The following is a 14,690-nucleotide window of genomic DNA, read 5'->3' as shown; positions in this document are numbered from 1 at the left end:
GAAACCATTAACAAAGGCAATCTGATACTAAATCTCTTTGCTTTCAATGAACAGGAGCGGCTGATCACTCTAATAACATTGAAACTGAACAACACTGAAAAAACAACATCTAATTGGAATTTAAGAAGCTTGGAAAGAAAAGTGACTGGACTTCTTTAAGTCAGCTCTCATCCGAGAAGCTTCCTCACTTCTAAGACCAAATAGTGGGGAGTTCAGGGTTTTTTGCACTAGTGGGAGTTGTCCCTGAAGATTGTTGTTGACCCACTATAGATCACTTGCCTCATCGCATGAGCCAAGGTGTAAAAAAGGGTGTGAGTCATTAGCAGCAGAGGTTTCGGGTGTGCGTGGGTGTTAAGACGTCTGGAAAGGGATCTCAAAACTTAGTTTCGTAAGCCACCACCTCTGTTCAAAGATGGTCGTTCACATACATTCACATGGACATAGATGGCTTCTTTCACTGCTCTTTCAAACCATCTGTCCTCTCTGTCCAAAATATGAACACTGGCATCCTCGACAGAGTGACCTGTGTCCTTTAGATGCGGATGTACAGCTGAGTCTTGTCCTGTCGAGGTGGCTCTTCCATGTTGTGCCATGTGTTTATGAAGTGGCTGTTTGCCACTTTGCTTTCCAAGCTCCTTAAATTACCATGACCTGGATGACTGAAAACCTACACAGACATCTACTGGCAACCAATACTCACCTTAGCTAGCTAGGAAAACTTCATTTTTACAAAGTCCAATTGCAACGTAAAACAATTTGTCCGTCTATTCTCTATTATTGTTTATGTCCTATTACTTGTTATTAAAAAATAAAACAATTTTTACTCCTTGCCTTGCATCTGTAAGTGACCACTGCCTGGACTTGACAGAGCAGTATCATATTATCATATCAAGTGTGTCTGGATGTTATCTGGTAAAACTCAATAATATTGAAGTCTGTTTTATTCCTGTGAACACTGTGAGTGTGTAACACGGATGCATTGAGAAAAATTGGATAATGAAGTGAAAGTCAATAATTTATGTGATCACTTGAGTGAAGATTTTTTTGCATTATGAATTACTAAAGCTCCAGGAACAGAGCTAGGCTGTGCAGCAATTTGGCAATTATATGCAAATTGCTACAGAATGAAAAAAAAATAAAAACAACTATTGACCACTGAAAAACATTAGCAGCAAGTAGTGAGTAGTGGCACTTTCTCTGCTGATAAATCTACTCAAAATGTCTAGTCGGCTTACTCCACCACATTTAGGACTTGATTTCACTGCACCGACAGATTCTGAAGATAGAAACCATTTGTGTTTATGCTTGTTTCCCTAAAGCCTTGGTTTAAGGTTATTATGATTTTTTAAAGCCTCTGAACTGCATTAACTAAACTAGACACATAACTGCCATGCAGGACCTATCTTGTATAAAAAGCACAGATTACACCAGCGTTCATGGTAATACTTTGTGTTCTGCTTCTTCTTTTCACAGAGATGTGAATGAGATGTCCACACAGTATGTTATTAGTATAAGCAACAATTAAAAACTGTACATTCATTCTGTAGCTTATATTATCGTACACAAAAAGGGGAGAGAGGAGAAGAATTAAAGTTTCAGGTTGGCTTTACTGTCTGGAGGGCCATGTCAAGTATGTCAAGTCATGTGAAAACCTTTTCTTTCAAATGTAACTGCCTTCATAAAGTCCCCAGGCTGCCACCTGACAGGATCAGTGTACACATGTAACGATACAACAATGTCCAGCTAATGATCTGATGCTGCTAGTAGTCCTGGAGAGGACTCATGGATTGGTGGTGTTGATGTTATCTGCTGTCTGTGCCAAATCCATGGCAGAGATTGACTCACCGCGGGTGTTGCTGGAGAGACGTTTGCGTTGGCTGGTGGAGGTATTGTGGGGAAGCAGGGTGTTCTGCTGGTGGTTGCTATCGATGGGACTCGTGGCAATGATGTTGTCCTTGTATTTGTTCATTAGCGCCAACTTGGTGTTGTCACTCACTGCAGATAAGAAGAATGATTTCTTAAATGTAAGCTAGGAGACGTACCAACCTTAAAGCTTCCTAAAGTCACGTGTTTTATATTTGACACATGAGTTTGAGGTGGAAGGTTCAATAAACACTCTTTTTTGTTTAATTGAATTTTTGGGCAAAGAGTTAAAATGAGAAAGCACCCACTTCGAAAAACATTTTTGTTTCTTTGCTTTGGCTTGACGTGGCAAGCATAAAGTATTACCAATACTAAGAAAGAAAATCCAGGATGTTGTTTGCTGTACCAGAAGTCAACCAGGCAAAATTAAAGACAGACAAAAGCTGGCATGAAATGAAAACTTATTAAGGCATTAGACAGAGCCCATTTAAGCCTCAGAGGGAAAAATTATCTATTTCTGTAAATATTAAGAGCTGAAGTTCCATGGAAACACTAAAAATCATATATTACTGCAGATATGTGACTGTCATGCTATTTAGTCACAGACACTGTTTGTCATGGTAGCTGTAATTTTCTGCCAATGTCAGTATGTCCTCCACTTTGTTCCAGTTTAAAAAAACAAAAAAACACACACATCTGTGTCATGGATTCGGATTAAACTTAATTCAGGATCTCTGTGGATGATGTTTTCAGAGCCACTACTAAGCTTTGTCTCACCATAATTTCTAAAATATGTGTGCATTAGCTTAGAGAATTGCAAAATAGCAAAAAGAAATGAGCGAAAGCATGAATTATTAACAAAAATAAACAAATCCATCAGTATTTTAAAACGTCGCTTGCAGACGTCTAGTATGTGGTATATTTTCTAATACATGCCATTGTATTCAATAATTAATAAACCCAACTAGTTTTTTCAGTATATTTGTCCATCTCAGTGTAATTCAAACTACCGTAATTGTCGGGCTATAAGCACCAGCTTTGAACCCTGCAGCTTTTAGTCAGGTGCGGCTTTTCTATGGATTGTCCATGATTTTTGTCATATCGTAAGAGGATTTGTTTTGTTTGTTCTGCTGTTGTACGGCACTACGTTGCCTGGCGGAAGGATCGGGGTTCAAGAGTGGTATGTTAGTCACATGTCCGTCCGCCAGGCAACATAGTGCCGTACAAGTAGCGCGAAAAACAAACTTCAAAGTAGCGCTATGCGTTCAGCGGGAGGCGTGGATGACGAGCGGCGATAAACTTGCGAAAAGCAAGTTATGCCCAACTCCACCGGTGGATTCTGACAGCGTGGAAAAGTGTGAAAACATCCACGATCACTAACGGATTTCTAAGGGCTGGACTGCTGCATGATGGAGAGGAGGACACCGCCACGGCCCTTCTGAGGGTGTTCGACTCTGACAACGAGGATTTCTTTGGTTTTGTAAGTGACAACGACGGAGAGAAGTGGAGAGTGGATGACGAAGCCATCCTGAGCCTGTTCGTTTCCGACACTGGAGAAGAGGACTTTGGTGGTTTTAGAGCGCAGGAAGAAGAAAGATGGTGAATGACTGACTTTTCTTCTTGTTAAAGCCGTGTCGCTGCACCTGAGCCTAAAAGGTAGTCTGAATCTATTTTTCTGGTGTGCTGTAGGTTACTGTTATGTACTACATGTGCAAATATGTACCCATAACTTGTTTTTCAAAATATTAATAAAAGGGGTGTGTCTCCAAACAGCCATCTCTTTCCTGACAATTCGCTTTGTGCATATTCTCTTACATATGATGAGTCAACATTGAAACACCTGCGGCTTTTAGTCAGGTGCGGCTAATGTATGTACAAAACAGGATTTTCCCCTGATTTTAGCTTGTGCGGCTAATATTCAGGTGCGCTTTGTAGTCTGGGAAATACGGTAATAAATAATGACACAAAATGTCTTAATAACAATAAACTACAGATAATTTAACACGTATTTCTCTATTATTAATGTCTTTTTTTTAAAAATATGGAAACAATAAAATGTTGCAATTGTGCAAAAGAAAAATCTTTATGAAAATTTTGATATTTTAAAGAAATAAAGTTTTATTTCAAAACATTTAAATGAGACATTTGGTAGAACAACTGTAGCCGCACTACCAGGTACAGTAAACTGTAAGACAAGATTATTTTGAAGAAGTACAAAGTGCACAAGTGACAACAGACACGAAATACCCCAGACATCTTGTTTGTCATTTGTTTATGTATGTGTACCTACTACATTATACATAGAGCAGAGAAAAGGTCAGAGGAGCCAAAACACATTTACTGAAATTCATTATTTTAAGTCTAAATTCAAATGTTATTTTCTGAGTGACCTCTCTGATGTTCACGCTATTTACTATTCCATGCATGAGCTGCTGTCTCCATTTTTTATTTCTCTAGTTCATTGCGTTACACATCTTAAATGCATTATGCACAGGATTACTCTGCTCCATAAGCGCTGGGGTGGAGCGGTTTGGATTTTACAAGAGCACAGCTATAAGAGATCTGATGAATCCGAGTGGTGACTCTCTCCTTAGTTGAAATTCAGAGGCTGTACCTTCATCACAACTGCTCCACTTCATGAAGTAATTCTCATGGGAGTGGTGCTCAACTCCAAAGTCCACCAATTATGAAAAATGCTTTCTCTAAAACATAAAATCCAGATTTCTTGGCAGGTACGTGGCTCCATAATTATGTCAGTGGTGACAAAAATACTGTTTAAAGTTTTTATATTTATATGTGATCTGCATCCTACATGGGTCACACAGCTGATGTTATTCTACTAACTGTAGAAACAAGTGAACAAGATGCCTTATGTTTGTGGATTTTACACAGGCAAAACATTTCCACCATGCATGTTTGTGAAAATGTTTTTTTATCCTCTATCATTCCCTCCAGATTCATTTAGATAATTACTTCTAACCTATGAGAGAAAATAAAACTTATGTGTTTTAATTAAAAATCCAATTAATTTTTCATTTATTTCACTCTGCAATTGCTGCAACTGAGTTTGTGCAATACACAAACATAACCCCCTTTGACGCATTGTCTTGTAACTTAGAAAACCGTATGGCTGAGGAGGAGGAAAAACAAATGCATTAATAAGATGGGTAGATGAACATCTGCAATAAAATGTAACTGCTTTATGACTATAAAAGATAACATTTCATAGCAACATGGAGTCTCAACCTCTATCATTACTTAGAAAAATGCACAGTGTCAGATGAAAACAAACAAAGAAACATCTCCGGCTTGGAGCTACGCTTGTCTCTCGTTTGGTAGGACATGAAATTATCTGTGTTTATCTGCTGAAAATGAGTAACAGCATAAGATGAAATAAAACAATAAATACTCTTTAATGCTAAATACCAATAACAGCCAATAAGCCGATGACCCTAAAGTCAAGGTAAATGATCTGTACTTCTAATTATCATGAGAAATATCGTTCAGTGCACTTGTTCTTTAGGTCGCGTGTCTTTTCTGACCTGGCTGTTTGTGCATCTTTCAGCTTACCAGGTGCGAGGTCCATATTATTCTTGTCATTACAGCCCTGGAGCGAGTCCAGGGTACGGGTGACTTGGCTGGCAAATTCCTCCCCACCATTCATGCACTCCCGCTGCAGATGGTGACGCAGGTCGGTAATGTCATACTCATACCTGGGGATGTAGTTGAAATCAATTAGCGAAATCATTATCAGGCTTGTCTAAATTAGAATAAATGTCACAAGTGGCTAATGTGTGACGCAATGTACTGATAAAGGCATCAAAACACATTACAGGCTAATACAATAAAACCAAGTGTGTTGTGTACAGGCTGATTTGTGGAAGCAGCTGTCTATATTCAGGCAATATTAGGCTCTGCTTGTGTAGCATGGAATTAACAAGATACTGTTATTCAACTCAGCAATGTGTACGCATGCTGTGTGCTTATATTTAGGGCTTGAGCTCTAACCATCCCACATCCAAACCCTGCTTGTACCCATCCAAAATCGGTGTCTCCCGGATACTGAGGGTACCGCTGGAGTTTGGACCCTGACCCCGGGAGTTCCTCAAGCTCTCGCGTGCCTGGCCTCCCATCAGCACTGATGGGATGTAGTGGATCTCATTAGCTGCCTCAGCACTCGCGCTCTTCTGGGGCTGAGGGATGCGGCGGCGTTTACACCAGCGTCTGCGAGTGTAGAGGATCAGGACCAGGCAGAGGATGGACAGCAGAAGGGCAATCATCCCGCCCTGAGGGGAGGAGGGTGGCATTTGGAGGAGAGACAGAAAAAAAAAAGGGGGAGAGGAGACAGAAGCGGAGAGAGAGAAAGCAGTGTGAGTCAAAGGCGAGAACAGAGTCAGAAAATCTTGCCAATAGAATACGGATCAAAGTCAAAGTCGCGATGCCAACAGCAACATTTGAAAAAGGTTGCAGCGACAGTTTACTGTCTTGAATTACGCCTACAGTGTTTTTACATGACACCAGCTCTCTGAAACATTCCTCTACTTTGCTTCAAGGTGAAACGGAAGCAGAATACGCCTTTTATCTTCATTTGATTAAACTAATCTTAACTCATGGCAACATTTTAAGTGCTGAGATTTTTTCTTAAATTTAAAAAATGCACTTATTCATGTTGTTGCATGTGTCATACCTCAACACATGTGTGGAGATAGGCACAACAGTTTGGCTCTGCGTAATAATCCAACCCTCTAATTAAAATGTTCCATCTCATTAGGTCAACACAAAAGTCAGAAAATCATACGCTGTGGTTTTATGGAGTACATGCCAAACAGTCTTGCCCAGGAGCAGCACCTTCAGCCCTCACATTGATGAAGAACATTACATTTTCCAATACAGGTTGCATTTGTTTGTACTGTATAAATTGCATATGCTGCAAAATGTAGACTGCTTGTGCATGCTTATGTTTTCATATGATTAAGGTCTTTGACAATGAACTGAATTTTTGGCACGATGGTTAGCACTGTTGCCGCACAGCAAGAAGGTCCTGAGTTCAATTCCACCATCAGGCCGGGGTCTTTCTGTGTGGAGTTTGCATGTTCTCCCCGTGTTTGCGTGGGTTCCCTCCGGGTACTCCGGCTTCCTCCCACCGTCCAAAGACATGCAGCTTGTGGGGATAGGTTAATTGGATAATCCAAATTGCCACTAGGAGTGAATGTGAGTGTGAATGGTTGTCTGTCCCTATGTGTTAGCCCTGCGACAGACTGGCGACCTGTCCAGGGTGTACCCCGCCTTTCGCCCTATGACAGCTGGGATAGGCTCCAGCGCCCCCCGCGACCCTGAAAAGGATAAGCGGAAGAGAATGGATGGATGGATGGGAACCGGTTTTGTCTATTAACGGTCTATTACCCTTCAATTAGAGATCACATTTGACTAAAACTGTGTTTTTTTGCCAGCACAAAAAGGACTGGTTTGTTCTGACCAATACTCAGAACACTGGGAAAGATGATGCAGATCTAAGACGGAGAATTCTAGAATATATACAAATCTGTTAGGAAGTCAGTAAGTACAGTGTACGTGTGATGTTTTAGGATCAATGCTTTTAAAAACAATGTAATGCTGGTGACCACCCGTAGTATGAACTTGAAAATCGCTTCACTGTGAAGTGATCATATTCACAAGATTATCAGAAAACCTGACCTCTGACTTTGAGTTTGAGGTCACCACGATTTAAACTTTTCCTACTTTTTAGCAGATGCTACTATGGCATCAATTTGACAGTGCAAAGGCACCTCCTTCTCAAGTTATGGCATTCACAAACTTGGGTGTCCATGCTGGCCACCCGCTCTGCAGTGATATCAGTCTTTTAAATGAGGGTTAAAATCTGTTGTAGAATTGTTTGCATTAGCTCATAGCTCTATAACTGGCAGAGCTAGTCCTGGTAGTCAGGCAATCGTCTCGCTGCCAGTTGTTGATTCTCACCATCCACTACTTTGCTCTTTGATAGATACATAAACCTGAAAACTACTTTTACACAGCCATTCTCATGTAGTGCTGTCTCTGTTTACATCAGGACTACTAAGGGAAAATAAGATCTACTATTAAGCATTTACTGCAAATAAAAATGGATTAAGGAATGTAACCAACACAATTTTGAGAAACCTGGTTATTCATTTCCTATTTTGGAGTTTCGAAGGTCCTCTACCATCTGCCAGTGGGTTGTGGAGTACCCTCAGCACACCTGCTTTTCAAAACATGGTAGAGGTGCAGAGCTGCAGATAGTGACCAAAGTGTCATCATGTTTGTTTTAGTACCTGTCACATGCATTTGATGCTTCACACCAGTGAACTTGCATCATCAACAGGTAAGCTCAGCTGACGTTCCCCTGTTAGGTGACTGATGTTGGCTGCGTAGTTTTGAATGGCCTCTCTTTCAGGTTTTCCCACATTTTCCATGATCCATTCACCATCCACGGAGTGACAACTGAGACTCATTTCATTTCCACGGGTTTTGGATGTGTATCCATTCCCATCTCACATTTTATCTGCGGCTTCACAACATACTTGTTGAAATTTGTATCATTTTAATCTCTAGCAGTGAAACTCAAGCTACAACAAAAGACTTCGTTAGTTGCTTCCAGTGTTACTCTCTGCAGACACTGAAGCCGCAGTGTGATCAGCTCGGGCCCATTTCACATCACAACGCAGAGATGTGACAAAAGTCAAAAACAAATGTGCCCCGCTCGCGGCCTGTGGAAACGCACAAGACAGAAGTCAATTGTGACATTCAACTCAGGAGGTACTGATCTCAGATGACTGGGTCAGGTCACATAACTGTTTTTATTTTCCTCTTTTTCCCTCTGATTTTAACCACTTATGAGGGAGCTGATGGTGTAGAAGCATGCAGTGGCATCTACACCCGCAGAGAAGGCACAAGATGGACAGATGAAGGGCGACGAGCCTGCCCTGAGGACAGGTTAGCAGAGTGGATCGAGACAGAATCAGACAGAAACCGGAGAGAGAGAGCCAATGAAAGGGTTTACAGTCAAAGGGAGAGCAGAAAAAGTGAGAGCAGAGTCAGAGAATCCTGCCAAGAAGCAGGATATGGATCAAAGTCAAGGCAAGTCAAAAGCACACAGCCTGTGAAAACACAGTGAGAGAGGGATTCTAAGTCTGAATATCAGCCCGCAGCTCCTCTATAGATAAAGGCAATGATTGTTCATGGGCAGTTTTATGTTTTTGAGTGTGACTGTTTTGAATATTTAAAGTAATGAAAGACCGAGAATGATGAGATAACATTCAGACAAGACTGTAACACATAACACTGCATGCACTGTGCATGCAATTTATCACCTCCCTGCAACTAATCTGATACCAGCAGCTGAGCTCCATCAAAAAATCAAAATCAGATAAATTGTGCAATTTGGAAAAGGTCAAAAAGAGTTATGAAAATGTCAACTTGACAGTGCACGTAGAGACAGACGGGAGGAATCTAACACACACGATCTTTTTCTCTTTTAAGAATTAAACCCACCAGTCTGAAAAATTTACAGCAAACTGGATAAATTCTCCCTCCGGCTAGGTGTTCACGTGTTTACTTAACTTGATACATAAACATCCAAAATTATCTTCTTTCTCCTGTTCATTCAAAAATAATAAGTAAAGTACACCAGTGCCTAACTGATCCTGCCTGTAAGCGATACTCATTCACCACACTGTTACAACAAAGGTTAAGTGAAACTGATTCAAAAACAGTGACCGGGAAAAAAAAATCAATTAGAAATAAACTGCGTCAGCTCAGTCAAACAAGTACAGTTATGCAAAGATAAGCAAAAATGATTAACTGAAAAATGGATTTCAATGAGTCATTTACATAAAATATCCCTTTTCAAACATATTAGGGAGTCTGTGGCTGAATAAAAATGGGATTTTGGTTGCTATTATTAATTTAAATCAGCAAATGTTGCGGCCTATTTGCATAAGTTGTTTGTTTAATCTGCACAGTCAAGGACATTAACAAATAGCACCATGATATGGGTACTTGTGCAGTAAATCTGCATGTGCAGTGGACAGAAAGGAGACGAGGGTCATTTTGTTTGCGACGATTACATTTTTAGCTCTTTGAAAGTCACCCTTGCAAACCTCTTTTCACAGAAATGAAGCAGTGACTCTAAATGCAACTGAACCAACGGAGGATCTGACATATCTCTCTACCAGAACAGTCGTGGACGCTGACAGCAGCAACACACTTAAAGTTGCACTAAACAATATTTTTACACTAACAAACGGTCAGATCACTTGAACTGTAAAAATGAGTCTCTGTGAACCATTTGCTGCCTGCTAAGAGAACAACATTAACAACTTGTGGCTGAAACTATTAAAGAATTTAGTAGGTAAACAGCCAGTCTCACACATTTGGTGGAGAGCAAAACAAGAGCAAGACCTACAGTTTATATAAAACATGACAAATTAGCACCCAAGTAAATCTCTATTTGCTTGTAGCCTTCATCACAAGGAAATGGCTTTAACAGGGTTTTATCTCAGTTTCTTTTTAGTCTTTTAATGATTGTGGAAAAAAACTTTTTTGCATTTATTTTTACTATGATGCTTCTGTGACATCTCCTGTGCAGTGGTGATTTTGCCTCTCCCTTAAAGCCTCACTCCCTGTTTAGTGTGACTTGAGGGTGGCTGAGTGAAAGAGAGCCTTCAGTCAGCAGCATCTATGTGAAGAAAGTAAAACTATCGCGGTTTTGTTGTTGAACCCGTGGATGCGGATCATATAGATTCTCTCACGTGGTGCCTTTCTATAGTATGCCTCCCATTGCTTTAAGCATTGGTTATCTCTTGCTTGCCCGGGGTAGTTGCCATGTAGATTCCCAAGGCATGTGAGTCTACTGCCACCTGGGGCTCTCTCCACCCCTGCCTGCACCCTCAGATATCCCACAGTGATGGCAGACAGTCTGTTGCCCTTGCAAGACAGGCTTTACAGTCAAAAACACTCTCCAGTCAGGACCCCGTGAACCAGTGTCCTCCACCACTTTCTTCCCTTTATGTGTTTTTCATTTTCATTTCAAGTTAAAGAAAGCGTCCTCCAAAAGACATAATCCCATTCACTCATACATATTTGTGTTAACTGATCAAGACTCTGTGCCGACTGTAACATCAGAATGACTTTTTTTGTTTGTGCTCTACATCTACCTTTTTTCAGACATGCAACTAAAATGTCTAGATCCCTCTTTCTGTATGTACTGCATTTCTCAACGCGAATGATTCAAAGCATGCCGAAGCGTAAGTAAAAGTATATGCATAAAAATATGTCTGCAATGAGCCTGTTTTACACAGTCAGGAGGAAGCTGGAGGGAATGGGACAACGATCTATCAGAGGTGTGAGAGAACGGCAGAGTCCAGAGTCTTTGGGTTTGAGTTAATCATGCAGGAGAGTCGTCTGGTTTCTGCAAATCACAAAAATGAAAAGGAGTTCCAGCAGCGGGCTGAAAAAACAAACAAACAAACAAACACTAATATTTCTTTTAAACCTGCATGACTACCCTTGAACTTTAGTTTGTTCAACATATTTTATACTTATGTGTTTTCAACTGATTTTTTGTTATTAGAGTTACTCATTATTTTCTCAAACACTGCACAACAAATTGAAAAGCTGAGGAATTTTTCCATTTGATAAATAAACATATAGATTTATAAGTACTGAAGCACAAATGTATTTTTAAGCACCCCATTGTTTCATTCATCCCTGAGTAAACTTCAATAAGATGTCAAATGTCAGGTACTGATAATGATCCTCAATCAAATCTACCTCAGTGACAAATGTAATTCAAGCCCATCAACCAGCATTAGTGCCCATACATGGAGGGGGCTAATACAGGCGATGCAGGGAAAAAACTGTTTAATGCCAGGCATTACTTGGAATCCAAGTGGAGACTAAGTGAACTGTGTTCTCTTATAGAGCCAATAAAACCAAACCACACATCAGAGCATGCCAGCGCTCCAGCCCCATAATCCACTTACTAACGGATGAGGATGATGTTATAATGGCACCAGTGCTCCTTATGACTTACACCCCTGTCATGTAACTCCTGAATGGAGGAAAGAAGACATGGCCTTTCTCAGGCTGACGGAGCAGGCATAGTATTAGAGCTGAGCTATCAATCTGTCACTTAGTCTCTGAATGCGAGGCATTAAGAATCAGGAAGGCGGAAAGATCGGGACTATCTGACAGCTACAAGATAGCAAAAGGAAGCTTCTTGCATGGAATATAATAAACTTTATCTCCACTAAAGGGCCGCTGATTGAATTTGATATCAGATTACAATATTAATGGCTGAAACTGATAGTTTTCTAACAATGAATCCTTTCAATGCATTTGTTATTACGCTAGCTCCTAACCTGCAGTTAATGTTGTCAAAATATAACATTGGATACGTACAATGAAATGAAATGGAATGAAGAATGAAATGAAAGTTAGATTGAGAGGATTTTTAGCAATAGGCTTTATGATCCAGTGCAGATTTTGACATTGAACAAATGTGAAAGTCGCAACCCTATTTCACACGTGTCACACAAGGGCCTCTCCACTGGAAATGAATATTAATGACATAACTGGCTTCTATCATTTGATTCAATTTGGTGTATTTCATAAAAGCTAATATAGCATGAAGCCATGATAGTTTGACTCTGTGTGCTAATGGGGTATTAACGTGAATTATGTTACAGTTGTAAGTTGTAGTTGTAATGGTAAAAGTTTTAAATGCTTGAAAGATGTTTTATGCTCGAGCTTTTTATTTTTTTCCATTTCCATTCCACTGCTTTGAAATCCACAGTGGGTTTTGTATGAGATCACATAATTCATTTTATAATGGTGGAAAAATGAGTCCATAGTGTCAAAATGTTATCTTTTGATGTGTTATCTTCAGCCAGTTTATCAGAAACAAACTGGTATATTTTTATATATGTTTAGATGTAGTTTGAAACACGAATTTCTGTTAACGTGACACACAGGGATTGCCAGGCTGTCACAGTGAGTCCAGGACTTTGCTTCTCATAATATAATAACTCATAATTCATGCTTCCCACATCATTAGACTCCAGTCAGCCTATTGTTACTACAAAGTCTCTACAAGCCTGAATTACTGCCTATTAGTAATGCTTATGTTCTGTATTTTAGTGGTGTGAAAAGTTCCTGTTTGTTTGTATGTTTGTCACACTTAAATGTTTCAGATCATCAAACAAATTTAAATATTAGACACGTTTATTATTAAGGGGGAAAAATCCAAACCTACATGGGCCTATGTGAAAAAGTGATTCACCCATCAACCTAATAACTGGTTGGGCCACCCTTAGCAGCAACAATTACAATCAAGTGTTTATGATAACAAAGCAATGAGTCCTTTACAGCAGCGGTCCCCAACCCCCGGGCCTCGGACCGGTACCGGTCCGTGAGTCGTTTGGTACCGGGCCGCGAGAGTTGAGGCTCAGGTGTGAAATGTCTGGTTTTCAGGGTTTTTATCGGTTTTCAGCGTTATTTTGTTATCGTTTTTATCGTTAACTCGGTTTTCCTGGGTCTTTTCACCTGTGTTATGAATAAATCTTCTGTTTTTCGGTACCGGTACTAGTTTTATTTTGTTGTATTTATCCGCGACACCTTAAAGGCCGGTCCGTGAAAATATTGCCGGGCATAAACCGGTCCGTGGCACAAAAAAGGTTGGAGACCGCTGCTTTACAGCACTGTGGAGGAATTTTCTTTACTTGTGTTATCTTTGTTTGATGATCTGAAAGATTTAAGTGTGACAAACATAAAAAGTAGGAAATCAGGGACCACCATAGACAGAGAAGCACAAGTACAACACAGCAAACCCTCTTCATTGAATGTGAGGTGACTGACTATCAGTTACCTAGTTCTATATTTATGTGTAATTCATTGATATTACAGTGTGAGATCCATCAGATTCATCCTAGCAGTTGATTGATGGACAATGTACGCTAACCTTGCAGTAATTAAGCAACATATTTCTGTGCTGGGAAGAAAAAAAAAGATTTTGTCCACTATGACTTTTTCATGTTACTGATGCAAACACATCAAATTTGGTTTGTTAGTTGTCTCTATGTGATTATGCAAAATATTTAAATTCTAATATTTCTGTTTGAACTTCACTAAATAAACCAATCTGTGGCATCACAAATGTAGAACTGTGTAAAAGTTTTGAGTCTTTATACTTTACTTGCAAGGATCCAGATCTTCTCATTATAGTGATCTCGGGCAACATCTCTCCAGGGTATCTGAGCATCTTTCACAGTTTTTCCTTTCGTCACTGGCTGCTTCTTCATGCATTTTCAATCCAGTCCTTGTTTTTTTAATCTTTTTCAGAACAATGCTTTCTTGTTAAGCCAATATACAGTGACCTATAAATTACTATGAATTATACGAAGCGGTGGCAGGCCAAAAGGACTATGTATAACACATGAACATTATCTGAAAATCACATCATTAAGAAACAGGGAAAACCTGAGAAAACCCGAGAAATTCATCTGACCCTTCAGGTGACCCGTCTACAATTCTCTGAAGCCTCATCTGAAATGGTGTTAGTGGCTGTCAAGAAGCCATTCTTAAGGAACTGAAAAAGTCTGAAAAACACCCAGTTACACACTGAAAATCAGTGTTAATGCGTCCTATTTAGTGACTAATGTTAATCAAGTCATCAACATGTACGGAGCAGGTCAATACAGAGCTACAACCGTGAGTATCAACAAGCAGTCTGCAAAATACAGTGATGGTTTAGGGCTGCATTTCAGCCAGTGGTGTTGGGTATCTTGTGAAAT

At 39.9% G+C, this 14,690-nt stretch overlaps 1 protein-coding gene across 8 annotated transcripts in view; it reads right to left on the bottom strand.

The window, feature by feature from the left end:
• The window catches only part of astn1 (astrotactin 1), a 483,242-nt gene that overhangs the window by 334,198 nt on the left and 134,354 nt on the right, over nucleotides 1-14,690 (bottom strand). For 5 of the 8 annotated variants that reach the window (XM_026150133.1, XM_026150134.1, XM_026150137.1 and 2 more), the window contains exons 3-5: nucleotides 5,872-6,149; nucleotides 5,434-5,576; nucleotides 1,846-1,995 (exon numbers count right to left, since the gene is read on the bottom strand). In XM_026150133.1, the coding sequence (XP_026005918.1) occupies nucleotides 1,846-1,995; nucleotides 5,434-5,576; nucleotides 5,872-6,149 (571 nt within the window). The remainder of the gene's footprint in view (nucleotides 1-1,845; nucleotides 1,996-5,433; nucleotides 5,577-5,871; nucleotides 6,150-14,690) is intronic. The other 3 variants (XM_026150135.1, XM_026150136.1, XM_026150140.1) reach the window with 1 other exon arrangement.

Source organism: Astatotilapia calliptera, chromosome 18 (genome assembly GCF_900246225.1).
Source record: "Astatotilapia calliptera chromosome 18, fAstCal1.2, whole genome shotgun sequence".
Classification (NCBI taxonomy): Eukaryota; Metazoa; Chordata; class Actinopteri; order Cichliformes; family Cichlidae; genus Astatotilapia; species Astatotilapia calliptera.
The sequence above is the reverse complement of the archived record's forward strand: the minus strand, read 5'-3'. Positions and strand labels throughout refer to the sequence as shown.